Source organism: Tympanuchus pallidicinctus, unplaced genomic scaffold (genome assembly GCF_026119805.1).
Source record: "Tympanuchus pallidicinctus isolate F22 unplaced genomic scaffold, pur_lepc_1.0 scaffold39, whole genome shotgun sequence".
In the NCBI taxonomy this organism is placed as follows: domain Eukaryota; kingdom Metazoa; phylum Chordata; class Aves; order Galliformes; family Phasianidae; genus Tympanuchus; species Tympanuchus pallidicinctus.
Window position 1 is genome coordinate 495550 of NW_026294757.1, and position 25734 is coordinate 521283.

At 48.0% G+C, this 25734-nt stretch overlaps 2 protein-coding genes across 8 annotated transcripts in view; both read left to right on the top strand.

Annotated features, from left to right (window-relative positions):
* ACLY (ATP citrate lyase) overlaps window positions 1-19455 on the top strand; it is a 78651-nt gene extending 59196 nt beyond the window's left edge. For 3 of the 7 annotated variants that reach the window (XM_052700307.1, XM_052700308.1, XM_052700309.1), the window contains exons 2-29: window positions 1159-1331; window positions 2174-2296; window positions 3285-3347; window positions 3943-4133; window positions 4821-4900; window positions 5395-5529; window positions 6407-6521; window positions 6948-7084; window positions 7512-7573; window positions 7731-7848; window positions 8002-8156; window positions 8586-8676; window positions 9774-9803; window positions 11442-11583; window positions 13388-13556; window positions 13993-14097; window positions 14348-14544; window positions 14716-14797; window positions 15137-15247; window positions 15589-15716; window positions 15890-15983; window positions 16218-16372; window positions 16622-16772; window positions 17321-17464; window positions 17686-17799; window positions 18236-18318; window positions 18433-18509; window positions 18691-19455. In XM_052700307.1, the coding sequence (XP_052556267.1) occupies window positions 1173-1331; window positions 2174-2296; window positions 3285-3347; window positions 3943-4133; window positions 4821-4900; window positions 5395-5529; window positions 6407-6521; window positions 6948-7084; window positions 7512-7573; window positions 7731-7848; window positions 8002-8156; window positions 8586-8676; window positions 9774-9803; window positions 11442-11583; window positions 13388-13556; window positions 13993-14097; window positions 14348-14544; window positions 14716-14797; window positions 15137-15247; window positions 15589-15716; window positions 15890-15983; window positions 16218-16372; window positions 16622-16772; window positions 17321-17464; window positions 17686-17799; window positions 18236-18318; window positions 18433-18509; window positions 18691-18785 (3306 nt within the window). In that variant the 5' untranslated portion in view covers window positions 1159-1172 and the 3' untranslated portion in view covers window positions 18786-19455. The remainder of the gene's footprint in view (window positions 1-1158; window positions 1332-2173; window positions 2297-3284; window positions 3348-3942; window positions 4134-4820; window positions 4901-5394; window positions 5530-6406; window positions 6522-6947; window positions 7085-7511; window positions 7574-7730; window positions 7849-8001; window positions 8157-8585; window positions 8677-9773; window positions 9804-11441; window positions 11584-13387; window positions 13557-13992; window positions 14098-14347; window positions 14545-14715; window positions 14798-15136; window positions 15248-15588; window positions 15717-15889; window positions 15984-16217; window positions 16373-16621; window positions 16773-17320; window positions 17465-17685; window positions 17800-18235; window positions 18319-18432; window positions 18510-18690) is intronic. The other 4 variants (XM_052700304.1, XM_052700306.1, XM_052700305.1 and 1 more) reach the window with 2 other exon arrangements.
* Window positions 19456-19790: 335 nt separating this feature from the next.
* On the top strand, window positions 19791-25696 carry KLHL11 (kelch like family member 11). Its single transcript, XM_052700044.1, has 2 exons — window positions 19791-20272; window positions 20354-25696. Exons 1-2 carry the CDS (start codon window positions 19791-19793, stop codon window positions 21948-21950), a joined length of 2079 nt encoding a protein of 692 aa, XP_052556004.1. The 3' UTR covers window positions 21951-25696.
* The last annotated feature ends 38 nt before the right edge of the window (window positions 25697-25734 follow it).

Genomic DNA, 25734 nt, shown 5'->3' on the forward strand with positions numbered 1-25734 from the left:
GCTGCAGGTAACTGGGGGGAGGGATTTGCTCCCAGAAATAACGCTGCTTCAGACTGAAAATTGTAATCAAAAGTTCTGAGCGCTGTGGTACGGATGGCTTAGTGATGTGTGTGCAGCTGTGAAGGCAGAGGCAGTGGAATGCTGTTTGAGGGAACTGAATGTTTGCAGAGTAAGGTGTGTGTTTTACAGCTCTGCCACCTACCAGCCCAACATCCAGCTGCTTTTAGAGCTCTGGACAGTCCTTTTCCCCAGCTAGCTTTTGGCCAGCCGTGTAATCAAGCTGTAAGCCTTTGGTCAGTGCTTCTCTGGTGCACACATGGTCCTTTTTAATTAAAAAAAGCTGTCTCAGAATAAGGTGAAATTGATCCATCATTAACAAAGGGTAGCTGTGAACCAGCTCTGTAACCAGCTTGAGATTCTTCTTAGTTGGATGCAGCAAACTGTAGTTTGTTTCTGGTGGTTAAACTATTCTGTCTCCTGCAGAACCTTCTGTCTTTTTACAGAGGTTCAGCAGTCAAAACAAATCTGCCAATGCTTTAATTTTCAGTGCAATTGCAGCACAGCTTACACTCCTGCAGTTCTCTGGCATTCGCGGGGCAAAGATGGGTAAGAAAAAAGGACTTGGCAGCGGGTAGGATTTTGTGTAGCAAATATCTAACTGCTCTTTAAGCAGGGAAGCCATGTCTGCAGGCTGCTCAACACCCAGGTTCTTGTCGTGGCTGGCCATTTCTGTTTGCGTATTACAGACTGTTTCTTTGTGAGACTGCTGCATGTTTTGCTTCTGCTGTAGCGTTAGGCTTTGTTGCCTTCTGTTCAGAATTCCTGTCCTTTGAGGAAGCTGTGGCAGAGAAGCACTTGTCTACCAGTGTTGCCCTGTGGCCAGAAGTGGGGCTTCTGCTCTGTGATACCATGGGCAGTCAGTTGGCCTTCAGTGGCTTCTTCAGATACTTTGCTTTCTTTGGAGTTCAAGCAGCTTCTCATTTCTGTGGCCGTGCCTTGCAGCTCTGCCAGGAGCTCTGGGTGCTTCTGTACTCCCTGTACTCCGTGGGGAGCAGTGACAACATTCAGCACAGGGCGCCGCTCCAGCCTCTGTCAGCTGTGACCCCTTGGCCGAAGCGCTCTCTCCTGATGACTTCTCTGACAAACTGCTTTTCAATCCAGTCTAGGCAGCCATGTCAGCCAAAGCCATCTCTGAGCAGACGGGGAAGGAGTTCTTGTACAAGTACATCTGCACGTCCTCTGCCATCCAGAACCGCTTCAAGTATGCCCGCGTCACCCCGGACACCGACTGGGCACGGCTCACCCAGGACCACCCCTGGCTGCTGAGCGAGGTGAGGGCTGTGCTGTGCCTCCCCGGGGCAGGCAGGGCTCCCTGTGTGCTTCCTGAAGGGCTGGTCGTAGCTGCTGCCCTGCAGTGCTTGCGGCCCTGATGAAGAAGCACAACACCTTGAGGTGAGGTTTATCACCTTCAACAGGGCCTGATTATCCAAAACAAACAAACAACAACAAAAAAACTTGCAAGCAGGAATAAGCCTGTTACCTGGGAGCAGCCTCCTGTAGGTATAGCATGAAGAAGCACTGTCAGGTGACTAAAATGTGTGTGACACTGAACCCAGCCAGCCTCACGTGCGGAGGATGGAGTGGCAGCGTTGTGCCACTGTAAGCAGCTGGTGATGTGCTTGTGCTTGGTGTCCCACATCTCTGATGTGGGACTCCATGTGTGCCTCTGCTGGTGGAGGAGCGCTGGTGTCATGATGTATCTGACAAAAGCTTACAGGTGGATGGGGTGCTGCGTGCTACTTGGTGTGAAATGCCATCCTAACAGTTACATTGGAAGAATTTAGTTCACTAAAAAGCCACACCAAAGCACCACCATCAGAATCTGATGATTGGCAGAGACTGAGCTGACTAGAGTCCTCTCTGAGGGGAAACAAAGCAGCTCTACTCAAAGTGCAGAGATGGCAGGAAAAGAAAGGCAGATGTGTTGTAGCAGGAGATGCATTTGCTTAACAACTGTAACGCATTAGGCACAAAACAAAGGACTGAGGAACGCAGCAAGGACTTTGCTGCATAAAACTTACTGAATTTTTCACTTTGCCATCTGCAGAGAATCTCCCAACCCAACTCTCTTTCTAATTATTCTTTCTTTAATCCCTCTTGCACAATGCTGCAGCGTTTAGTGGTGAAGCCAGATCAGCTGATCAAGCGGCGTGGGAAGCTGGGGCTGGTTGGAATTAACCTCACACTGGATCAGGTGAAGGTTTGGCTCAAGCAGCGTTTGGGCCAAGAAACCACGGTGAGTGGCATTTGGCAACAGGTCTGCAGGTATTGCTCTGCCTTGGGGGTTGGAAGGGTGTGCTGTGCTGACAGCAGAACAAACAAGGAGCTGTTTTGTGTGTGAAGCTCCTGGTAAATAAGCGCTGTTAATGGCGTGCTGTTACCTTGGTGCTCCTGCTACCATCTGCTGTCGGGGGCCGTGTAGCAGTTCAGCAGGAGTCAGCACAGCTCTGAAAATGCCTTGCTCTGGGGAATCAGTAGTTGATCGCTCAAATGCTGTGTCTAGTTGGCGTAGCTGCTTTGCTGTAATATCTAAGGGGGTTTTAACAAGACAAGCATAGAAGCTGTCATAAAATTGTCCTCCTACTGTAGCCAGGCAGTGCTCTGGTTGTTCTCTGGGTGTTACTTCAAGTCCTTTTTTAGTGTGGTGCTGTCTTGTAATATTTATTGCCCTGGGAATGCTACTGCAATGCTAATGATAAAGAAATGCCTGCCATCCAAGTTTCTGTGTTTCAGGAGTTCCTCTGCTTCAAGGGAGCAGCTGCCTTGCTCTGCTGTGATTGATTTGCTGCTGGCTCCAGGCATCAGGCTGGGCAGCTGAGCCAGTGAGACTTGCCTGAAGGCCATTACAAAACAGCAGGCAACTGCATCTTGTGTGCCTCCCATCAGAAAAATGATGGGTGTTGAAATAGCTGTTCTGCACAATGCAGCAATCGCACCTGAAGAGAAGGCTGTGACCAATGATGTTGGTTCCTGAAGCAGTGGTACCTACCACAGCCACGTCCCTTGTGCTGGGATGCTTTGGGTTGGATGGCAGGAAAGCACCTCTGCAGGTTCCTGAGACCTTGCTGTGGGGAAGAGTGGGTTCCCTGGAAACGTGGTGGAAAGGTGTTTGGGAGGAATTGGTTAATTAGGGTAGTGTTAATTCTTTAAGCTTGCCTTATGGTCTCATAAATGTGGGTATTGGACAAGTATTGATTGGTGTCTGCCTTGTTTTCTGCCGACAGATTGCTAATGCAAAGGGAATCCTGAAGAATTTTCTGATTGAACCCTTCGTCCCCCACAAACAGGTTGGCTAAGCAATTAAAGCTTTAAAAGCACTTCTCAATCTTTTCTGGCTGGTGTGTGGCTTAGATGGTTTGATACAGAGGCAAAAGCAGGAGCTTGGGAGTGGGTTATTAAGCTGACAGTGATGCATGTTGTCAGAGCTGCATGCTGGCACAGCTTTAGTCCCTGCAAAGAGTCATTAATAACCATGGTTGCTCTTACTCCACTGGGAGGAGGTTACAAATCACAGAAGGACTCATTTGGAAGGCAGAAGGCAGATCCTTGAATCTCCCATCTCGCTTTGTGTGGGATGTCTCAATTTGTGCTGGTGAAATCTTTGTTCTGTGCCACGGTTTTGGGAAGGGTATAATTACCTTAGTTGCAGGTGCTTTCACTGCAGCAGGAAAGGATCTGGTTGTGTGAGATAGGAGCGTTTTCCTCCAGAAATAGAGAATGTTGTCTCTGGATGAAGCTTCCTGGGAGGTGTCTGGGCAGTGCTGGAAAGCTTAGCGTTCCAAGGGTGCTCAGTTTCCTTTCCTGGTGCTGATAGGAGCTCCTCTTGGTCAGGGTGTTTGCTGGGTGTGACTGCTAATGGCTGTGCCTGGCTCTGTGGTGCAGGAGGAAGAGTTCTATGTCTGCGTTTATGCTGCCCGGGAGGGAGACTATGTCCTCTTCTACCACGAGGGAGGTGTGGATGTGGGAGATGTTGATGCCAAAGCTCAGAAGCTGCTTGTGGCAGTGGATGAAAAGCTTAATGAGTCAGACGTGAAGAAGCATCTCCTGCAGCACGCACCAGCAGATAAAAAGGAGTAAGTATGGATCAGGTGCCCAATTCCCGTGCCTGCTCTGGGCACAACCAGCCACCCAGAAGCTCATCTTCATTTTAGTGCGATGTCCATTCACAGTGCTACCTCCTAAAACTTGCTCTCCTACCCCTCTTGCAGCTCTCAGGAATCTTCCATGCATTCTAATCCTGAGTTCTTTGACCTTAGCCGAGCCTCTTGTGACACTGAGAGTGAGTGTTCCTGGTGCTTTCAGCCCTCATTTGACAGGAGCACTTCTAAATCTACTGAAGCTTTGACCTCTGAGGAGGTGGAGATGCACACTGAATTTTGATCTCTGTGCCCGTGTAGAAGCCTGTCACTGATGTGGTTTATTGCAGTCTGCTCCCCATCTCAGCTGGCTTAGTTCTGACAAGGATGCATATCTGTCAGTGAGAGACAAGGATGCACTTCTGTCTCAGGACGATTAAGCAGACAGAGCAGCTCAAGACAGTTGCTCACAAATGTGCTCTCAGCAGAGTTTGCTGGAATGTAATGAGGATGAGTCACCAAGGTCTGTCTTTCCTTGAGTCATCATCCAGGCTTCTTCCAGAGAAGATGAATGAGAATGAAATAAATTGGTACAGAGTAGATTTGAGGCTAATACAAATAAGGCACAGCAGGCTGTACTTTATATTTGGCTGCTTTAATGAGTTTAATTAATTTTTTTTGCAGCATCTTGGCTAGCTTCATCTGTGGCCTGTTCAATCTTTACGAAGATCTGTACTTCACGTACCTCGAGATCAATCCATTAGGTAACCAGAGCTTTTGGGAGCCTACATGTAGGACCTGCTGTTATCTGTACTAAAATATTGAAAGGTGTGGATTAGCCTTCACCATTGTGTGCAGTTCATGACAGTGGCATATGCAAAACAGGTACAGAGGTGGTTGTGACTTGTCTTGGAGCTATGAGATGAATGAATATGAGATGTAAAGAGCTTGGAGGCAGTGTTCTGTTATCTGATCTCCTAGTGCAAACAACAGCTTGAAAGGTTGGGAAGTAGAAGTGAAGCACGGGAGAACGGCTCAGGATAAAACAGCACCTGAACCAGATCACTGCGATCACGAGTTCATGGTGAAGTGAACTCTCTGGGTTTTCTGAATAGATTTGAATGATTGATGTGGAGAAAGGAGATCAAAGGGGGCCTCGTTATTTTTTAATGATACCCGGTGTTGGGTTTTGTGAGCGAATGGGTGGCGGGTGCCTCTGTGCAAGGCACAGCTAATCCTGGTTTGTTTTTTTCCTAAGTCGTGACTAAGGATGGTGTCTACATCCTTGATTTGGCTGCAAAGATCGATGCAACTGCTGACTACATCTGCAAAGTGAAATGGGGGGATGTGGAGTTTCCCCCTCCCTTCGGCAGGGAAGCCTACCCAGAGGCAAGTAACAAGCTGCTCTGGCCAAAATTCCTCCCTTGTGGACTACAGGATTAATTCTTCATTGCTTGTGTGTCCGTAGCAGTGAAGCTTCTCCCTCATGTAGGGTTTTGCTGCTGTTTGAAGTGCCTGAGTCTTCCCTCTCAGAATTGTCAGGGTTTCTACTGCCAGTTGCAGTAGCTCCATACGTAGCTTCTCTCCAGCTTTAATAACTGCTGGAACTATTGGAACTCTCTTCTTAATTGTTCTGTTACTTATTTTGGGTTCTGCTACTCCTCAAAATGATTTTCCCTGATTTTTTTTTTTTTTTTTCCTGTTTCATTAATTATAATTATGCATCAGTTGGAAAAGGTTTTTGTAACATGGCCAAGAAATCCATTTAGCTATTTCCCTCCATGTAGCATGCTGGATGCCAACACTTAACTCAGTTTGCACTTAAATGTATTAGTTCAGTTCTTGTCTCTCTGAATCATCCCTCTGCAAGTCACTGTGAAGGTTCCTATCTCAGTGTCTTTGAGAATCTTAATGAACTCCCAGTGAAGTGCTTCACAACAGGCGAGCACCCTGTGGTGCAGGAGTACCACAGAGCCAAATTACAGCTCTCTTGGTGATTACATTCTTAGCACAGCTGGAGAGAAGGTGGCCGTGGGTGTGCAGGGTTTGTTTGTTATACTTCCCCAGTCTCGGTCTGCAGACGAGGTCAGAGCAGAAGCTGTTTGCAGTCCCATTCTTCCTTCAGCTTGACAAAAAGATGGGACAGCTCTGCATGCCGGAAGTTGGACGCAGCAGCACTAGCACTGTGGTTTAAAGAACAGCATGCAGGTATTAGCCAAGGGAAGCCAGAAAGGCTCTTAAATAATGTTTGTTGGTGTGTCTGCAGGAAGCCTACATTGCTGATCTGGATGCAAAGAGCGGAGCCAGCTTGAAACTTACTATTCTCAACCCTAAAGGCAGAATCTGGACCATGGTGGCTGGTGGTGGTGCCTCTGTGGTTTACAGGTATCGTAGCCAGGGTTGGGGTGCAGGGGGTGTTGCAATGGAAATGAGCCTCCGGAAAGGGACTGTTTGCCATGCTGTGACTGCTTGGGACCTGCCTGGAATGAAGATGCTGTGCAGGTGCCTTCCTAGGATGTGGAACGCAGTGTCGTTTAGAAGTGATAATTTGACTCTGGGAGGTTGAATTAAGCTTCTCTTCACCTGGGAAAGAGACTGGCTGAAAGCTCCTAATGTTCGTGTGGCTGCTGTGGTGGCTCCCATCACGTGTAGGATGTATAACAAGGCTAATTGTGACTGGTACCAAGAGAACAGCTTTGTTCTCAGTGGATGTGTGACCTCCCGAAGTCGTGCTTTCACAGGAATTTGGGATGTTCTGTAGTGACACAAAACTTATAACTAATCTCTTAAATTATTTCTGTTCTTTAATAGTGACACTATTTGTGACCTGGGGGGTGTGAATGAACTGGCAAACTATGGCGAATACTCAGGAGCCCCAAGTGAGCAGCAGACCTATGACTATGCCAAGACTATTCTCTCCCTCATGACTCGAGAGAAACACCCTGAAGGTAAGGCCTGGGATTGGGGCTGTAATTAACCAGCCAGGATGTACAGCTCAAAGTATATAGGAGAAAAACTAAACAGTCTGGAGCATTGCTATGCTTAGAGCTACCTGGGAGTCTTACCATACTTCTGCCTTCTGAGTCAGATAGCAATGGATTTCTGTTAGCTCTTGCTTCAGGGGTACGGTTTGTATTTTTCCACGTACCAAAGAGCACAAATGTGGTTGAAGAGATTCTTATCAGAAAGTTTCTTGCCTGATGCAAAACTCATCTTCCAGGCTCTGTTAAACACAGCCTACTGCAAACTGTTAATTAGTCTGAACCACAGCGTTGTTCCTCTCAGTCCTGCGGTACTTCATGGTCTTACAGTAGTACACTGTGTTCTTTACGTGTTCTTAATGCTGCTTTATTTATGCTTGTTTTTTTCTCATAGGCAAAATCCTGATCATTGGAGGCAGCATTGCTAACTTCACCAACGTCGCAGCCACTTTTAAGGTGTGTGACGACTTGGGAGTGGTGGCAGCCCCAGGCCGTTCTGTCCAGGTCACGTTGTGCCACTTCTGGCTGTGGTCTCCCGTAGTGCTTGAGACGATGAGGAGGGCGGTGTTAATGTTAGGCTTCCCAGCTCACCTGTCCTTTGTTTCTTTCTCAGGGCATTGTTAGAGCAATTAAGGACTACCAAGGCCCTCTGAAAGAGCATGAGGTGAGGATCTTTGTGCGGAGAGGAGGCCCGAACTACCAGGAAGGATTGCGTGTCATGGGAGAAGTTGGTAAGGACCATCCGCTTCCTCCCGTGTTGTTCTCATCTCTTGTTTTTTCCACCTGCTTTGGCTGGAGCCTTTTTGAAGTTCAATACTTTGCTCTGGCAGATGCTGGTTCCTTTTCCTCTGCCTAAAGCTGACTGTTCTTGTATTCGTGTGCAGGGAAGACCACTGGGATCCCCATCCATGTCTTTGGCACAGAGACTCACATGACTGCGATTGTGGGGATGGCGCTTGGCCATCGACCCATCCCCAACCAACCACCCACTGCAGCCCACACTGCCAACTTCCTCCTCAATGCCAGCGGCAGCCCATCGGTGAGCTCCTCCACCCCCTTTGTGAAAGGGAAGGCTTGTGAGGGGCCTCCTGGAAGCAGCTTCCTCTGTCTGGATGGGTCAGAAATAGATGTTAGCCGCTGTCAGTTTGTGCAGTTAAAAGGTTGAGGGCAAACTGGTGACTGCTTGCATGATTTTCCAAGAAGGGCCATCTGGTATTCACTTCACTTATGCAGAAAATGTGATCCTTCAACAACAAGAATGTGACTCCTTTACCTACTGGGAACTTGGTCATTTAGGAGTATTCCCTCTTGACTGAAATATTTCTATGCTATATATAGAATCTATATCTATAAATTGCCTCTTTGGAGGGTAAAAGTGACCATCTCCTTTTAAAAGCCCCAGAAATTGATACTGGGCTGCCTTGTCTGGTATGCTGTCCTTTACTGACTTGGCTTCTGAATCTTTCAGACTCCAGCACCAAGCAGAACAGCTTCTTTCTCCGAATCCAAACCTGATGATATTGCTCCAGCCAAGAAGGCAAAGCCAACAGCACCTCTTGGTAAGTCCAGAAATGGTTGCTAGCAGTTCTGTTCCACTCTAAAAGAATGTGGACTTGACTAAGGTCTTTTTCTGGATACAAACAGAAGTAATGTTGCAGTATTTGTCTGCCTTTTTAAGTGCTTCTAGGATGTTGTCCCTTGCTGTGCAATTAGCTCGTGCACAAGGTGAGTCAAAGCTACCTTCATCTGTGGTGATGGTTTTTTCCAAGCAATCGCCACTGCTTCAGAGCTGCAGCCTTGCCATGTTCCCTTACGTGAGGCCAGCAGACAGCAGCGTAGCATCTCTGCTCTGGCTGCTGCACTGAGGTCTGCTTTCCATTTAGGAATCTGGGGTGTTAACATGGAACACTGTTGGAACAGTGTGGGTATGCACAAAGTCCTTGGTACGTGTTGCAGCTTTCAGGATGAGCCATCTCCAGACAGCACTGAGAGCCTTGTCAGTTCAGTAGGAGCTGTGATGCAGTAATGAAACGTTTAGGATCTGTTATGTGTGGTGGGATTTCTTTTGCTTTTTTTTTTTTTATGGGTTGTTTTTGTTTTTAGGTTTGTAGGAGGCTTCTTTAGCACAGTGACATGCTTGAGCTTTGGGGGCCTTCTGGTTGTATTTGTTGGAAGCCTTTCTGGGTAAGAGCAAACTGCATTGGAGGGTAGGGACAGAATATGGAGCTGTTCTGCTGCTCCCCTGAGTGTGAGGAGATGGAGATCTCACTGGCAGCAGAACAGTGTGATGACAGTGGGATTCAGATCTGACTCCACTGAAACACAGCACCCAAATAGAAATACTGCTCTCTTAATCACGGCGTGCAAAACTTTTGCATAAGCAGTGCTTTGAAAATGTGAGCTGTGGATCTTGTGGTGTGGAGGACACTGGATTTGGAGAGAAGGTACAGCAGAAAGTGCTTCAGTCCGTGTGGGATTTTTGTGTGTGGTTTTTTTTGTTGTTGTTGTTTGTTTTTTTAACAAAAGCAAAACCCAAAAGCTCTGAGAGCTGTGGGGAGGAGGGAAGCTGCAGGGAGCGCTGTGCCATGCGTGGCCTTGTGGGGTGACAGCAGCCAACTGTGTCATGTTGTTGCATGAGTGATTCTCTCTTCAACAGATTCAGTCCCAGCTCCACGACCTGGTGCAGGTAGGACACGTGTGACTACCTGAGTGTGTCTGGCCTTGCTGGCAGCTGACTTCTCAGTTTTTGTTGCTGTTTTTTCTCTCCAAAATTTTGCAGTGTTGTTTAGTCCTTCCCTTCCCTCCTGCCAGCAGATGTAGCTAGCACAGTCCTCCAGTTGTTTTTGAAGTGCAGATCACAGATGCCTTTGCACAAAATACGCGTTTCCTCCCAGGGATGGGGGGCAAGTTTCAAAGTTGCTTCTCTTCGCCTTCCCTCTGCTCCCATAACCACTGAGAGAAAAACAGCCCTGCACACTGAGAAAAGCAACCTTTGCTTTCAGCAAGGACTTGCTGAATAATAACTAAAAGGAAACGTAGTAGAGCAGCTGTCCTGCTTATGAGCCTTGAGGGCTCAAGAAAGTTAAGGAATGAAGTAAAGGCTCTTGTTGCCTTATTGGTTCAACAAGACATTAAAGCTTGCGCCTGGTGAAATTATGGGAACTTTAAGCTCAATGCTGGATGAGAAGCTTCTGAAGCAAAGTGAAGTTTCCAGTTATTTTCCCTACTATAAGAGTGGAGACGGGCAGAATGAGACCCTCATTCTTCTTTGTGTAATTTGGACAAACAATACCACCTTTTGCATCCTGTGTTTTCCTGTTGATACTGATATTATTCCTTGTAGGCACCTGCAAGATGATAAATTGGAAAGGTTTGTAGGGTGGGCAGCTTCCTAGGCACAAGTTGCATAGCAGTGCATCTTTACTACGAACGTGTTGTGTTGGAGAAGATAGTGACTGATGTATTGCTAATGCTGGGAGAATACCATCTTATTTATTCCCTCGTGCTGACTACCTTTTATTTGAAGCCTAAAAGAAATCAGCTGTAGACTCGCTGAGATCAGCAGATGGATCAGCTCAGAGTTAGTTTTAAAATGATCTCTGTATGGAGTCCAAGGGAGGAACTCAACATCTTGCTGTGACAAGTGGTGCAAACGTACTTAAATAATTCATCTTCACTAGCTGAATTGTTGCCTTTCCTGTGACTCTGCCCCTCAAAGCCAAAGTTTTGGGCTATAAATAAAATTTTAGAGCCATCAGGTTTGTGTTGGATCCTGATATCAGAAACTGAAAACAAAAGCTGAGTAATGTAGTGCTCCTTTGCTGTGTCTCTTTCATTTTCTGCATTTTGCTTTTTGTTTCCTACCATCGTGCTGGTATGGCACCCTGACAAATGCAGGAAGCAAACCTCCCGTGGTTCTTGCAGATTGAAGGCCATATGCAACAGAAGTTCCCTTCCTCTTCAGCTTTGCAGAATAAATCCATCTGGAGGGATGTGAGGAGGAGGCATTTCTCACTTCACATCTCTCCAGTCTTACACCAGTTCCCAGCCTGTGATTCTGCACTCGTCCATTTTGTGAAACCCAAAACTTGGCTGCTGTGTTCAGAATCCTGGGAAGAGGAGGATGCTGCTTCTGCAGCTTCTTCCTTAATTTGGGCAGCGTGTCTACTACATCCTGCAGCTCAGCTGTTGGAACCAGTTTGGGGGTGGGGGGATATGCTGATGTGGGAGGCTTTCAGCAGACATTAGCGAAGCTTCAACTTCTGTCTTGCTCAGATGTACATTCGGGGTGTGTTGGTGTTTTTTCCCCCCGCTCTCTGAGCAGGTAAAGCTACAACCCTGTTCAGCCGTCACACCAAAGCCATCATCTGGGGAATGCAGACGCGAGCTGTGCAGGGGATGCTGGACTTTGATTACATCTGCTCCCGGGACGAACCCTCCGTAGCTGCCATGGTTTATCCGTTCACGTAAGTAGCTGTGCTGACGGCGTCTTTCTGACTGCAGCCCTCAGATATTCTCTTAGCTTTCTCCTCCTCCAGCCTCTGTTCTTTAGTGTAGTTCTGCCCTAGTTCTCATTGCTGCTTTTACACTTTCTTCTCTGCTCCCTGTCATCAGGTTGGCTTTGCAGACTGCTTCCTGCTTCCTTCAGTCACTGATTTCAGGCTGCTCTGAGTTGTGCTGTACAGCTGACGTGGAGCTGTTTCAGGCCCCACATCTCGCTCTTTCCAAGGGTGTCCAAGTTCTGTTCCTTCATTCCAAAGTGAAGAAGGTTTTGCTAGTTGGACTTTCTTGTAGCAGCTGACTAGCTTAGCAGAGGCACTAAAGACACATATGGGCTCTTCTGCTGATTCTGTTTGCTGCCTACTTGTCTGACACCTTGATTTGTACCTGTTGGAGTTGGTGGTTGTTTTTTTACCTTCAAATATTAGCTGGAGTCAGAGCAGCTCTGCTAATCAGGCTAAGGCAATCTGTCCTGTCAAGTTATTTAAATAGATCCTGATTCTGACTGTCTCCTCTATTAGTTGCAGTTTCTTAGCAGGCAGGAAGTGTGTGGGTCCTTCAAGAGAACTCCATCACACTGAGGTATTTACCCTCTTTGGCCTTATCCCCTCAGCTAATGGGCTTAGAAGTTAGTTTCAGACTGACCCCAGGAGGTCCCTCCATGGCTGCTGAGATGATGCATAAGCTGCTCCACTGCCCCTCGTGTGAGGGGTGGGGAAAGCCTTCCTGTTGAGCAGAGCAAGTGCTGAACAGAAAAGGAGCGACTGACTTGGCCTGCTGCTGAGACAGATGAGAGCATGGAAGGGGAAGAGGCTTGTTTTAATTTCTGTGGTATTTACAGACATCCAGGAGAGCTGATAGCTGATCAACCTCCCTCCTGCAGAGTACTGCCTCTCTTGTCCAGTGTGCTGTTGGTCCGCAGCTCTGATGATGATTGCAGCTCTGAAATACCTTCTCAACAAGTGCAGACCTCAGGGTGCTGAGATGAACTGCAGGTGTAGCTACTGCTGATGAGCAGCAGCCCTTTGCAGTGTTGCAGTCACTTGATGAAAGGAGGCCATAGGGATAAAAAGCTTAAGGCTATTAATCAGCTGTTTCTGTTTGACCTTCTGGAGCAAGCCAAGCTGCCAAAAGCTGGAACATTCTGTTGCAAATGTAACAGTGTGGTAATGGCCAGTATTTCTGAACTCCTAAATGGCTGAGTAGAGACTTGAAGGAGTCCCAGTTAGTCCACCACACGTAGCAGACAACATGTAGGAACTTTCCTAGATGCCTCTCCTCCAGCATGTGCAGAGCAGGGTGGGCATTCCCACTGCAGAGGAATTGACTGGCCCTTACCTTGCTATCCTGGCTGCTGGCCACAGATGCTGGTTTCCTGTCTTCCCCTAATCCAGTATTCGTTCCAGTCCAGGAAGGCAGCTTTGCATGCATCTCATTCATTACTCTTTCTGTGCCTCATTCTGTCTTCCAGCTTGGAGTAGAATTAAGGCTCTGGTAACTTCACTGTGGGAGAGCTTATTCATCTTGCTGGATGCCTCTGTCCCCATTAGCTCGTCTCCTTCCATACGCTGCTCTGTCCTATACTCTGAAGAACCTTCTGCTGTTAGTATGGTCCCTCCCCACATGTACTCACTTGCTAGTGAGTGTCTCGCAGTCAGTCTTGGTGTCTGAGAGTTGGGGTTTGTAAACTCCTCTCTATCTGCATGCGTTGTATCCCTTGTTTTTCCAGAAGCCTTAAAAGTCAGGGCTTTTTCATCTTCCCCTTCATAGTGGTGACCACAGGCAGAAGTTCTACTGGGGCCACAAAGAAATCTTGATCCCAGTCTACAAGAACATGTCTGATGCCATGAGGAAGCACCCAGAGGTGGATGTTCTCATCAACTTTGCGTCTCTGCGCTCTGCTTATGACAGCACTGTGGAGACGATGAATTATCCGCAGGTGAGTGAGGGATCCAGAAGAAACTCAAGGAAGACATTTTAAACCTTGTGCTGGTGCTTCTGGAACAGGGTACCAGTGTTTCTTAAACCATGATGATATCAGCAAACCAACTTGGTGTCCCAGCTTCCAAATAAATACCTCAGTTCAAGCTTCTCGTGAACTCTTGGATACTGGAGTTGTAGAGCAAATCCTAATGCTGGGCTTGCAGGTTATGGGAAAACTCAGCACCTCTGTCTGAGAGTGATCAGTTTTGTTTGAAATACGGTGCTGCTCCCTGATGTGCAAGGGGAAGAAAATCATCTGAACCATGCATTGAAGCTGCTGAGAGGACTGCAGCAGATTATGGATCTGTGCACTCAGCTTTTCTGCCCCATAACTACCCAGCGGCCTGCAGAGTTTGTTTGGGGTGCTGATGGCTCTCTTTGTCCCGATGCAGATCCGCACCATTGCCATCATTGCTGAGGGCATTCCAGAGGCTCTGACACGGAAGCTGATCAAAGCAGCTGATAAAAAAGGAGTCACCATCATCGGGCCTGCAACTGTAAGAACTGAGACCTCCCTCCTTGTTTATCCTGTCTTAATCTTCACATCATTTTCCCCGAGGGATGAAGTATATCCTACCACCCAGCTTGTGTGTAGCCATACAAAGCAGGTGTTAGTTGACCATTTTAGGGCCACGTTACCTTCTTCACTGCTTGTATCAACACTGACAGAAGGCCGTTTTGCAGAAACGTTCCTAAGTCTCCTGTCTGTTTTAAAGGACTTCACATCTTTCTGTGATTTTCTTGTAGGTTGGTGGGATCAAACCAGGTTGCTTCAAGATAGGCAACACGGGAGGCATGCTTGATAATATCTTAGCATCAAAACTGTACCGTCCTGGCAGCGTGGCTTATGTTTCAAGGTCTGGAGGAATGTCCAATGAGCTCAACAACATAATTTCCCGAACCACTGATGGGGTCTATGAAGGGGTGGCCATTGGAGGAGACAGGTAGGAGTCTAACAAAGGAGCTGCTTTCCAAGTCAGGGAACAGAAGAAGCTTCTTGAACTGTCAGTGTCAACTGGGGCGAAGGGCAGGCTGGCTGCTAACTTGTCTTGTTTCATAGATTTTTTTTCCAGAAATAAATGAACTTCTCTCATTCTTCCCTGTTTTTCACCCAGATATCCTGGTTCAACTTTTATGGATCACGTCTTGCGTTATCAGGATACCCCAGGAGTGAAAATGATTGTGGTGCTTGGAGAGGTGAGTGGGGCCATTTCTCTGCTATCTGAGAAGGATGCTTCCAGAGCAGTTGAGTTTGACCTAGCAGCAAGAATAAATAGTAAGTAGCAGCTACAACTAAGTGGCAGCTGTTCGTACTGTTATTAGAAATCTGAAGTTTTATTTCCTGCTGCTTTAATCAGAAGAAATTGAATGTATTCAACACAGTCTCACTTTAAAAACAGACTTCATTCTGAGACTGAAGCCATTTTTCAGTGCAGCGGGACCAAGAAGTGTTTCCAAGTGCATCTCAGAGCTGGTTTCAAACAACGAAAAAAAAGCAAAGCTTTTGAAAGAGCTCAACTCTCTTTCTCCCTACAGATTGGAGGCACAGAAGAGTACAAGATCTGTAGGGGTATTAAAGAAGGCCGCATCACCAAGCCAGTGGTGTGCTGGTGTATTGGTACTTGTGCCACCATGTTTTCTTCAGAGGTACGTGCAGAAGTGGGGTCTATTTATTTGTGACAGGAGGGGAAGAAAGCCAGCTCCTCCCACCTAAGCCATAGCAGAGAAGCATGCAGAAGTATCAATAATAAAAGCTTTTTGTGCTTATTTAATTTGCCACTGGAGGGCTCCAAAGAATTCAGTGTGTTCATAGATGCAGCCCAAGCATCCTAGAGCAGCCAGTTGCAGCCAAGAGTTCTGTTAGGCCAAACAAGAAGGCAGATTGTGCAGTCACTGCTATTCCTGCGACCACTTTCCTGTTCAGTTATGTTTACCTGTAAGCCAGTCCAACTTGCATTCCTTACTGATGTCTCTTCTGTTGTTTGTAGGTGCAGTTTGGCCACGCAGGGGCTTGTGCAAACCAAGCTTCTGAAACTGCTGTTGCAAAGAATCAAGCCCTGAAAGAAGCTGGTGTGTTTGTTCCCCGGAGTTTTGATGAGCTGGGAGAGGTCATTCAGTAAGTTGCTCAAGCAGGAGATGAAAACTCCTAGGGTGCTTGACTTTAAATGGTTGAGAAATATTCTCCTGCTCTGGTACTCCTGCTCAGTCTGGGCTCTCGAGGTCTGGACTAAGGCTGCATCTCTTCTGTCATTCAAAAGGACTTAAATTAACGAAAGGATTCTCCCCCAGGTCTGTCTATCAGGATCTTGTGGCAAAAAGAGTGATTGAGCCAGCTGAGGAAGTTCCTCCTCCAACTGTGCCAATGGATTACTCCTGGGCTCGGGTGAGCTATGCTACTTCACTTGATTCTTGGTTCCATAGGCACCAGACAAGATGTTTGGTGTCCTTTCAGTGTCCAGCATTACAGTGGTGTTGGCTCAAGCTTTGTCGTTGTCAGTGCGCTTGCTGGCTGCGCTGGTTGTGGGCTGTGGAACCTGCCCTGAAGGCAACTTTAAGTCTTGCTGCCCCTTGTTTCTGAAGAGGATTGTTTAGGATCATCTCTGTGCTGTGATTCTAGGAGCTGGGTCTGATCCGCAAGCCGGCTTCCTTCATGACAAGCATCTGTGATGAGAGAGGGCAGGAACTGATCTATGCTGGCATGCCGATCACTGAAGTCTTCAAAGAAGAGATGGGAATTGGAGGCGTTCTGGGCCTGCTCTGGTTTCAAAGGAGGTGAGGCAGCTTTTGTGGAAGCCCAGACCCTTTAGCTTGAAGCCTTGTAGTTTATAGTCTTATAGTCTAAATATTTCCAGTGGAAAGGGAATAAATTCCACTCATCTCTGAGAAGACAGGTGCTGGGATGCACTGATGGCTGCTGTGATCCCACCGCTCCTCTGTCTTAGAGTTACTGTCCAGAGCAACGCTGGGCGTTTTGTTACTCTGATCTCTGCAGTAAATGACTTCAGTCTCTCTCTTGCTCAGGTTACCAAAGTATGCCTGCCAGTTCATTGAGATGTGTTTGATGGTAACAGCAGATCACGGGCCTGCTGTGTCTGGAGCCCACAACACCATTGTCTGTGCAAGAGCTGGAAAAGATCTTGTGTCAAGTCTCACTTCAGGCCTTCTTACTATTGTAAGCACTGAAGATTCAATTTTGTTACATGTTTCTCAGTCCTAGATTTATTACAGTAAGCTAGGATTTGGAACAGCTGCAAGCTAAGCACGAGCTCCTGTCTGCACATCCATAGTCTGAATTTCTGCTAAATTCCACGCTTACAGCTGATGAAAGTGAAAATCTACTGGAAGAAGCCTACTGTTCAGTTTCTGTTCTAGGTTTGAAATCTAGTCCATGTTTCCATGAACACGACTATCTTGTCTCGTGTGTGAGACTGTAGGAGCCAAATTGCTGTCAGAATTGTCCCTTCACGGCTGCCTGATGTCTCTGGAACTGACAGGTCATGATTCAGATTGGATCTCCCCTCTGCCACCTGCAGTGGGGTGCTGTGCTGTGCACTGACGCTTCATTGAGTTATGAAACACTTCGTCCCAGGCGCCCGCCCAACTTTAATTTCATAATTGCCACACTGGCAGATGTGGAGGAGGGGGAAGATGATCCTGTGCTTGTTTTGGACCTTTGCTTGTGCAGTTCTTGCTGTAATTCTCTTTGTGTATTGAACCCAGGGTGACCGGTTTGGTGGAGCGCTGGATGCTGCAGCTAAAGTGTTCAGCAAGGCCTTTGACAGTGGGATTATCCCTATGGAGTTTGTGAATAAGATGAAGAAAGAAGGGAAACTGATCATGGGCATCGGACACAGAGTCAAATCTGTAAGCAAACTGCACTATTAGTACGTATTGGAGGTGTTTTTATTGTGCATGCTCTGGTTTTCTTTATAAAACTGGGGAGGAAATGAAGGCAAGGAAACCAGCAACTCTCAGAGGCAGCGTTAGGCAGAATTCTCAGGACTTGTAAGCTCTGAAGCTACAAATAGCAGATCTTACATGAAACACCTGTTAGATGCATTGCTAACTTTGTTTTTGACTTGTAGATAAACAACCCAGACATGAGAGTTCAGATTCTCAAAGACTACGTGAAGCAGCATTTCCCTGCCACTCCGCTGTTGGATTATGCGCTCGAAGTAGAAAAAATTACAACTTCCAAGGTGAAATGTGCTGGAATTTATCTGCTCACAAGCACTTTTTCTTACTGGGGGAGGAGTTAATGCTGTATTTTAATGGCAGAGCTTAACAAATTGAAGTGCAGCTACAGTTTAATAAGGCTGAAGACATTTGGACAGCAAGAAAACACTGAGCAGAACAAAATCTGTTATCAGAGTTACCTGGCGTGGTCTGGAAGTGCAGATCCTTGTGGGTAGCACACAGGTGCTGGCAGGGGGGTGAGAATCTCTGTGGATGAAGTGAAACACCTGGCTGGGGCTGCTTGGCCGTTATGTGCATCAAGTACAGCTGTTGCTCACAGCCTTCTGTATCACTTGGTGTGCATGTCCACAGCTATGGCAGCCTCCAGGTTACCCCGAGCGTGGAAATTACAGGTGAACATCACTGCCCATTGTTGACATCTTTGTGTATTTCCTTCAGAAACCGAATCTTATCCTGAATGTAGATGGCTTTATTGGAGTTGCCTTTGTTGATGTGCTCAGGCATTGTGGCTCTTTTACACGGTAAGTATTTCTCCCTTGGGTTGTGCTCCTGTAATTAACAATAGGAGCCATACTGCCAGCTTGTGTGGGGCCGGGGTTTCCAAACACTGAGTAGTTGCTTTGTTTTTCTTCCAGGGAAGAAGCTGATGAATATATTGATATAGGAGCTCTTAATGGCATCTTTGTACTAGGCAGGAGCATGGGATTCATCGGTAAGTTTGCTGTGGTTTCTGCAGGGATGTGCCCTGCTGCCATGAACAGGAGGCAGAGGTGGAGGTGTGGGCTGTCAGTTGTGAAATACTGGTCGTAGGAGTCCAGAAATCAAAATCCTTCCAAGGCCGAGTGTGAGGAGGAGGCGGCTCAGCAGCACTGTAACAAACACTTTCCTTTTAGGACACTACCTGGATCAGAAGAGATTGAAGCAAGGTCTGTACCGTCACCCGTGGGACGACATCTCCTACGTTTTGCCGGAGCACATGACCATGTGAGCCTCAGCGCTGCCCAGCAGAGGGGGGAACCTGCACCGAGGACAGCCAGAAATGGGACTTTGATGTGCGAAGGCCATTGGTACAGACAAGGAGCTGCCTAGTTAAACTGTGCAAAGCAACTGTTCTGTGGGAATAGAAACTTAATCGAAAGCCAAAACGTGTGCTGTTCCGTGTTACCTGCTGTATTTAATACTGTTTCTCACCTTTTTTTTTTTTTTTTTTTTTCTATTCTAGTTTTATTTTTGTTTCCAGGAAAGGTTTTCATGGTTCTGGTGGCTCAGAGTTGTCCTGAGCTTTTCCTGATAGTGGGGGAAGTTCCCATAAGTGCTGATTTGAGGGTTGTGGATTGTTCAGTGCGGGCTTCGGGGTCTGTTTCTGTTTGTTTACTGTGTGTTCATCAGTCTAATTGTACTCTGAATAGTGGGACCACTGCTGCTCTATAACCTCTGTTACTCAAACTGCAGTGTAGTAATTTAAGATGTAAAGTTGTACCATATACTGCTGTTAAACTGTGAAACTACACCTATTCCAGTGCCTGTATTTATGTAACTCCTCATTTACTGCTCAGCTGCTGCGGGCCGCCAGGCTCCCGCCTCACCCGATCTCAGTAGTGACTTCAGCCTCCTCTCTGTATTGTAACGAGCTCAAATAAATGACGCTACTGCTCGGCTGGGCGGCGCTTCCTGAGCGGCGACTGCGGCGTGAAAGCAGCCAAAACCTCTCCTGCTTGCCGGAAACGTCACGGAGAGAAAACGGGGAGAAGCGGTGCGGCGGTGGGGAGCGCAGGGCGCGGTGCTCAGCCGGCATCCCGCCGTGTGCCGCGCGGCGCCGCCTCCCTCGGGCGCGGGGTTGAGGCGGAGCCTCCCCGAGTTTCCCTCGGCCCCAGAGCCGCCGCTCCGCCCGGACTGCGCCGTCGCCCCGCCCGCGTTCCGCGCTCCCGAGTGCCGCCGGCCGCTAGGGGGCGGCGCAGCGCAGAGCCGCGCAGGCGCGCGGCGGCGGCCCGCCATGTCGGACAAGATGGCGGCGGCCGCGGCCTCCCCTCAGCCGCAGCCCGGGCCCGGCCCGCCGGCGGCGGAGGAGGAGGGCGGCGGCCCGCGGGGCGGCGGGGCGGACGGGGAGGCGGAGGCGGAGGAGTTCGGGTGCCCGGCGCACTGCTCCGACCTGGCCTGGCGGCAGAACGAGCAGCGCCGGCACGGCCTGTACTGCGACATCACCCTGGCGTTCGGCGGCGGGCGGCCCGGCGCGGCCCGCGAGTTCCACGAGTTCCGCGCGCACCGCTCCGTGCTGGCGGCCGCCACCGAGTACTTCGCGCCGCTGCTCTCGGGCGGCTTCGCCGAGTCGCGTTCGGGCCGCGTGGAGCTGCAGAAGTGGAGCTCGGAGGGCGGCCCCGACCCCGACACGGTGGAGGCCGTCATCGGCTTCATGTACACCGGCGCCATCCGCGTCGGCCCCGGCAACGTGCACGAGGTGCTGGAGATGGCCGACAGGTGAGCGGGGCGGGTCGGGCGGGCCGGGCGGGCGGGCGCCGCCTGACGGCCTTCGCGCCGCGTGTGCCGTTCGTCCCGCAGGTTCCTGCTGACCCGGCTGAAGGAGTTCTGCGGGGAGTTCCTCAAGAAGAAGCTGAACCTCTCCAACTGCGTGGCGGTGCACAGCCTGGCGCACATGTACTCGCTGAGCCAGCTGGCGCTGCGGGCGCAGGACATGATCCGCAGGAACTTCCACAGAGTCATCCAGGACGAGGAGTTCTACACGCTGCCCTTCCACCTCATCAGGGACTGGCTGTCCGACTCGGAGATCACGGTGGACTCGGAAGAAGTCCTCTTCGAGACCGTCTTGAAGTGGGTTCAGAGGAATCCCGAGGAAAGGGAGAGGTACTTCGAGGAACTCTTCAAGCTGCTGAGGCTGTCGCAGATGAAGCCCACGTACCTCACGCGCCACGTCAAATCCGAGAGGCTGGTGTCCAGCAATGAGGCCTGTGTCAGGCTGGTGTCAGACGCCGTGGAGAGTCACGCCCTGAGGTCTGAGAACTTGCAGTCTGGTAACCTGCAGCATTCCGCCTGTCCTGCCGCGTTGCTGCCGCGTTTCGGACAAAACATGGACGTCATTATGGTGATCGGTGGTGTGTCGGAGGGAGGAGATTACCTGAGTGAGTGCGTGGGGTATTTCATCGATGAAGATAGGTGGGTAAACTTGCCACACATCCATAACCATCTCGATGGGCATGCTGTTGCTGTGACAGAGTCTTATGTTTATGTGGCTGGCTCCATGGAACCGGGATTTGCCAAGACTGTAGAAAGGTATAATCCAAACAGAAATATCTGGGAGCAGGTCTCAAATTTAATAACCAGAAAGCACTCATTTGGCCTTACTGAAGTTAAAGGAAACTTGTACAGTATCGGTGGACATGGCAATTTCAGTCCTGGCTTTAAAGATGTAGCTGTTTATAATCCCGAGCAAGACAAATGGCATAACCTGGAGTCAGCACCAAAGATCCTTCGTGATGTCAAAGCTGTTTCTGTAGAAGACCGGTTTGTTTATGTTGCTGCTCGTACCCCGGTTGACAGTGATAGTGAAGATGGATTGAGGGCAGTTATTATCAGATACGATGCTGAAACAAGGCAGTGGCAGGACGTAGAGTCTCTGCCGCTCATTGATAATTACTGCTCTTTTCAGATGTCAGTTGCAAACACAAACTTTTACCATACAGCATCCTGCTGCCCCAAGAGTTACCCCATAGACAACGAGGAAGCCAAGGTAAAGATCTCTGGCAGGGCCTCAGATGAGATACTTGAAAGTTTACCCCCAGAGGTCCTTAGCATTGAAGGGGCAGCTATTTGTTATTATAAAGATGATGTTTTCATCATTGGGGGGTGGAAGAACAGTGATGATATTGACAAGCAGTACAGGAAGGAGGCCTATCGCTACTGCGCTGAGAGGAAGCGCTGGATGCTTCTGCCTCCCATGCCTCAGCCTCGCTGTAGGGCAACAGCCTGCCACGTCAGAATCCCCTTCAGGTGCCTGCAGGGCACGCAGAGATACCCGATGCCGCAGAACCTCATGTGGCAGAAAGACAGAATAAGACAGATGCAGGAAAGGCAGATGCAGGAAATACACCGACACTCCCTGAGCTTGCGAAGAATGCCACGCTCGCAGATTGAGTGCTGACTTCTGGGTTGCCAACTCTTGTGAAGGTAGTTCAGGAAATTTGTGCTAAACCATATAGCGAGGCATTTTATGTCTTTAGAAGACATCAGGGCGTTGAGTAGGTTTGACATCTAAAAGTGGCATGTTTTATATACTGAAAGTTACAAAGGTCAGAAATCGAAGATGAATGGGAATTGAGAAACTGAATCCAACAATACTACTTAACAGTGCCCAGGAAAAAGCTGCTTTCCTGTACCAGACTGTGACACAGATCTTTGTTTTCAAGGATTTCTGTGGAGTTGGTCTCCTACAGTTCTATTTTGAAAATCAAAGATCTCTCTCTAATAATTTAGTGGTTACATTCGTGTGTGCTGAAAGCACCTGCTTTATTTGCACTTAGTATGTTGACATTCCTTTGATTCTCCTCAGTGACTAAACTACACGTGTAATCGATGTTAGTGTACTTGGCTTTCTCAAGTCGGAGGCGAGTGCAATAGTTAATAACTACATGTGGAAATGAAAGCACAATCTCTCTTTGTGGAGTTACTTCAGGATGTTTCCATGTCTAATGAATATTGTGTGTCCGTACGTTGTAGAGAGGCTGTGTGTTCATTTGTGAATGGTTGATGAGCAGAACGTCAGACACTTGCTAGAAGAGAACTTGAGGCAGTGATCTTTTTCAGGCGTATCTGGAGAGGCTTTGAGTTTCCTTAGGAGCTTCAAAGGAGAGAGCCAGCAGAGCAGTCATGGACCAAAGTCAGTCCCTTCTGTCTGTGTGGATTAGTAAGAATGCCATTATCCCACAGGAGCGGATTGAAACTTGAGCTACTTGTCAGTGCTTTCTCAAATGCTGAACGCATTTAATTGTAGTGAAGGAGTGTTTGGAAGAACCCCCACACGCCTGTTTGCAGCCTGTCTTTGACAATCAGCACCTCTGGCCTTCAGTGTCTTTCCCACGGGACTCTCAGTAGCTGTGCTGCAGTGCTCCTCAACAAACCAGTGCTCGGTGTTCTCAGAGGGGCACTGCTGAGGATGGCATGCAGACTCCGAGATGCAGCTGGAGATTGTACAGTCTCTAAATATTTTTAGAGACTAACATTTCCGTTGATTACAGGTGCTGTGCTGTGGTTTTCCATCAGTCAGTGCCCCGCTTGGCTCTGGTTTGTAAGTGCTGCACCCCTGGGAAATAGAAGGCCGAATCGTTCCTTTGGAGAATCATCTGTCCTGCCGAGCACCTCCCTGATCTGAGGAGCTCCAGGACAGCTGTTACTAATGGTTCAGTGCGTCCCTCCTGCCTCCTTTTCTTCCTCGTCCTTCCCTTTGTTTCAGTGTTCCAGGTTTTCACGTGTGACCCAACTCAGGATATTAGGGAAGGGAAGGGAGGTGCCAGCAGGGCGCTGCAAAGTTTGAGTTGACAAATGTTGGTGGAGGAGCTGTGTGCAGTCTCTGGTTCCTGTGATAATTCTCTGGGGCTTTTGATGCTGGCAACTCCTTCAAAAAAGGTCTTCTGAACATGTTTTTGTTTTGTTGTGCTTCTGTTTTTTGTTGTTAGCTTTCTGAACTGATCCTTCTCATTTTCCAATTCAGCAGGCAACCTAGATCATATCTGAGACCCTGGGTAAGGGTAAGTCTTTCAGTCGCATAACGTGTAAAGGTTTCTGTGGTCTGTAATATCCTTGATGCTCCTCTTAGTTCACCTGCCACTCTGACATCAACAGTTCTTTTGTAACGGGAGAAAAACCCAGCCTCGTAAAAATTATCTTGAAAACCTTAACAGTTCATTTGAAATTACTTCTCAGTATAGAAACCATCCTGTATTTGATTTGCCTGCTACATTGCTGTGCAGTGGCAGATTAAATTGTACAATGCTGGTTTAGTGCAAGAGAGGAAATGGTTAAACTTATTGAGCTTTAAGGCTGATGTTCAGTAACAACCATTGCCAAATCAGCTCCTGCGGGCCCTTGAGGAAGGGCTGCATCCATGGAGTTTGGCCCATGAGCTCTGGCTGGTTTGGCTGGAGTAGGTTAAGTATTACTGCCCCCATAGGAGGGTTTGTGAGCAGACTGTGTGCAAATGCCTCACAGCTTCAATGCTGGAATTACGGTTTAATTGCAGTGGGAGCTGAATTTAAGGCACTTTGCACAGAAGCAGTGAGAACAGTTTATGTGTTCCCTCCCTGCTGACTTTACTGCAGGGAGATGATGAGTAAAGGACACGACCTTGTCAGCCCACCGCAGCTCCATTGGAGCCCTTAGGCACTCTGACAACAAATCTGGGACAATTTATGGGAGTAAGTACTGAAACTGGTTCGGTTGGAATATAAACAGCGCGATGCAGCGTGCAGCTAAGTTGAGTGCAGGAAGAAATTTCTGGCGGTCTTTTTCTAAGCGAAACCGATACCTGCGCTCACCAGGACCTCAATCTGACATACAAGCTATCTTGTTTCCTAAAGACATTCCACTGAAAGGCATCAGAACAACTAAGTAACCTGTGAATGCCAGCCATGGTTCTGTATGTGATGCACTGTATTTCTGTGTTCTGTTTGCATGGGGAGTGATGGCACTGCGACAGCACTGGTTTGCTTTAACCTGTGCAAGGCCAACGCTATGGAATTGTTCAGTGGTTGGATTTTTATAGCCTTGACCAGCTGCATTACACGGTTTGTAACTGACGAGTCCCACTGTCTGCTGCCTCACCTGTAGGTGTTGAGAAGAATTGAATCTGGCTGTAATTTTGCTCACTAACCTGTGACTCGTGTAACAGATGCATTCTGGCCCTGAGTGCTGTAGCTTGCTGACTGCTTGTTTTAAAGTAATCCTATAAGCAACAGCTTGGGAATCCTTCCGTGTGTGTAGTGGGTAGTTAATGTCAGTAAGATTCTAGTGTGTGTGAAGCACTACAAGGCTGATTTCTGTCCTTGCAAACGAACATCAGGTGGTGTTTTTCCTCCCTAAGACAATCATAGCTGTATTGGACACATGCCACACAATGCATGTTGCACATCTGTCTGCTCCAGCTGTCAGCGAGGTAGGACACGTGCTGCCTGGCACTGCGTGCTCCCTGCAGTCATTCCTAGGTAGGTGCCATAGATGTACATATGTTTTATAAGGACTTGGATATTCTGTTACTATGCTAGTTTTGTATATGTATTTTAATAAGATTTCCTCACACAGTAGGGTGTTACTCCAGAAATAGAGAAAACATGCCAATTTTCCAGCATGCTTTATAAAAAATTGTCCTAGGTTGGTCACTATTAACAAAGTGGGTCACAAAGAGTAGCAGTTTCTTAGGTTATTTCTATCACAGCGTTTAATCCCACGTTGCAGCACTCACTGGGCTCAAACTGTTGGATGGCTTGGATCTATTTTCAGCTGTGCCCAAATTATTTGAGAATATAAGCGATATCTCTGATCTGACAGTCTTAAGTGGAAGTCTGATAGAACAGGTGCTTCTGAGGATCCAATCCTATTACTAACATGAATGTAAAGTGTGGGGCTAATTCGATGTTTGAAGACCATTAATAGTAAGATAATCCTCATAGGTCCGTGTCACTGTGGATCATGGCAGCTGTACTCAGTGTTCATGTAGACTTCAAGAGAATGCTTGGGCAAGCAGCACTCCTGTACTTAACTTCCAGTAAGGTAAAGTAGTGTCTGTGTAGGCTGTTGGAAACACTCCCGCTGTGATGTTCCTCACATACAATGCACTGTATTAGAGTTTATTGTAAGAAGTGAGCTAACAAAAATAAACCTTTTATTTCTCTAGCATTCTGTTGTGCATCGCACCCTGTTACTGGTTTTGAGTT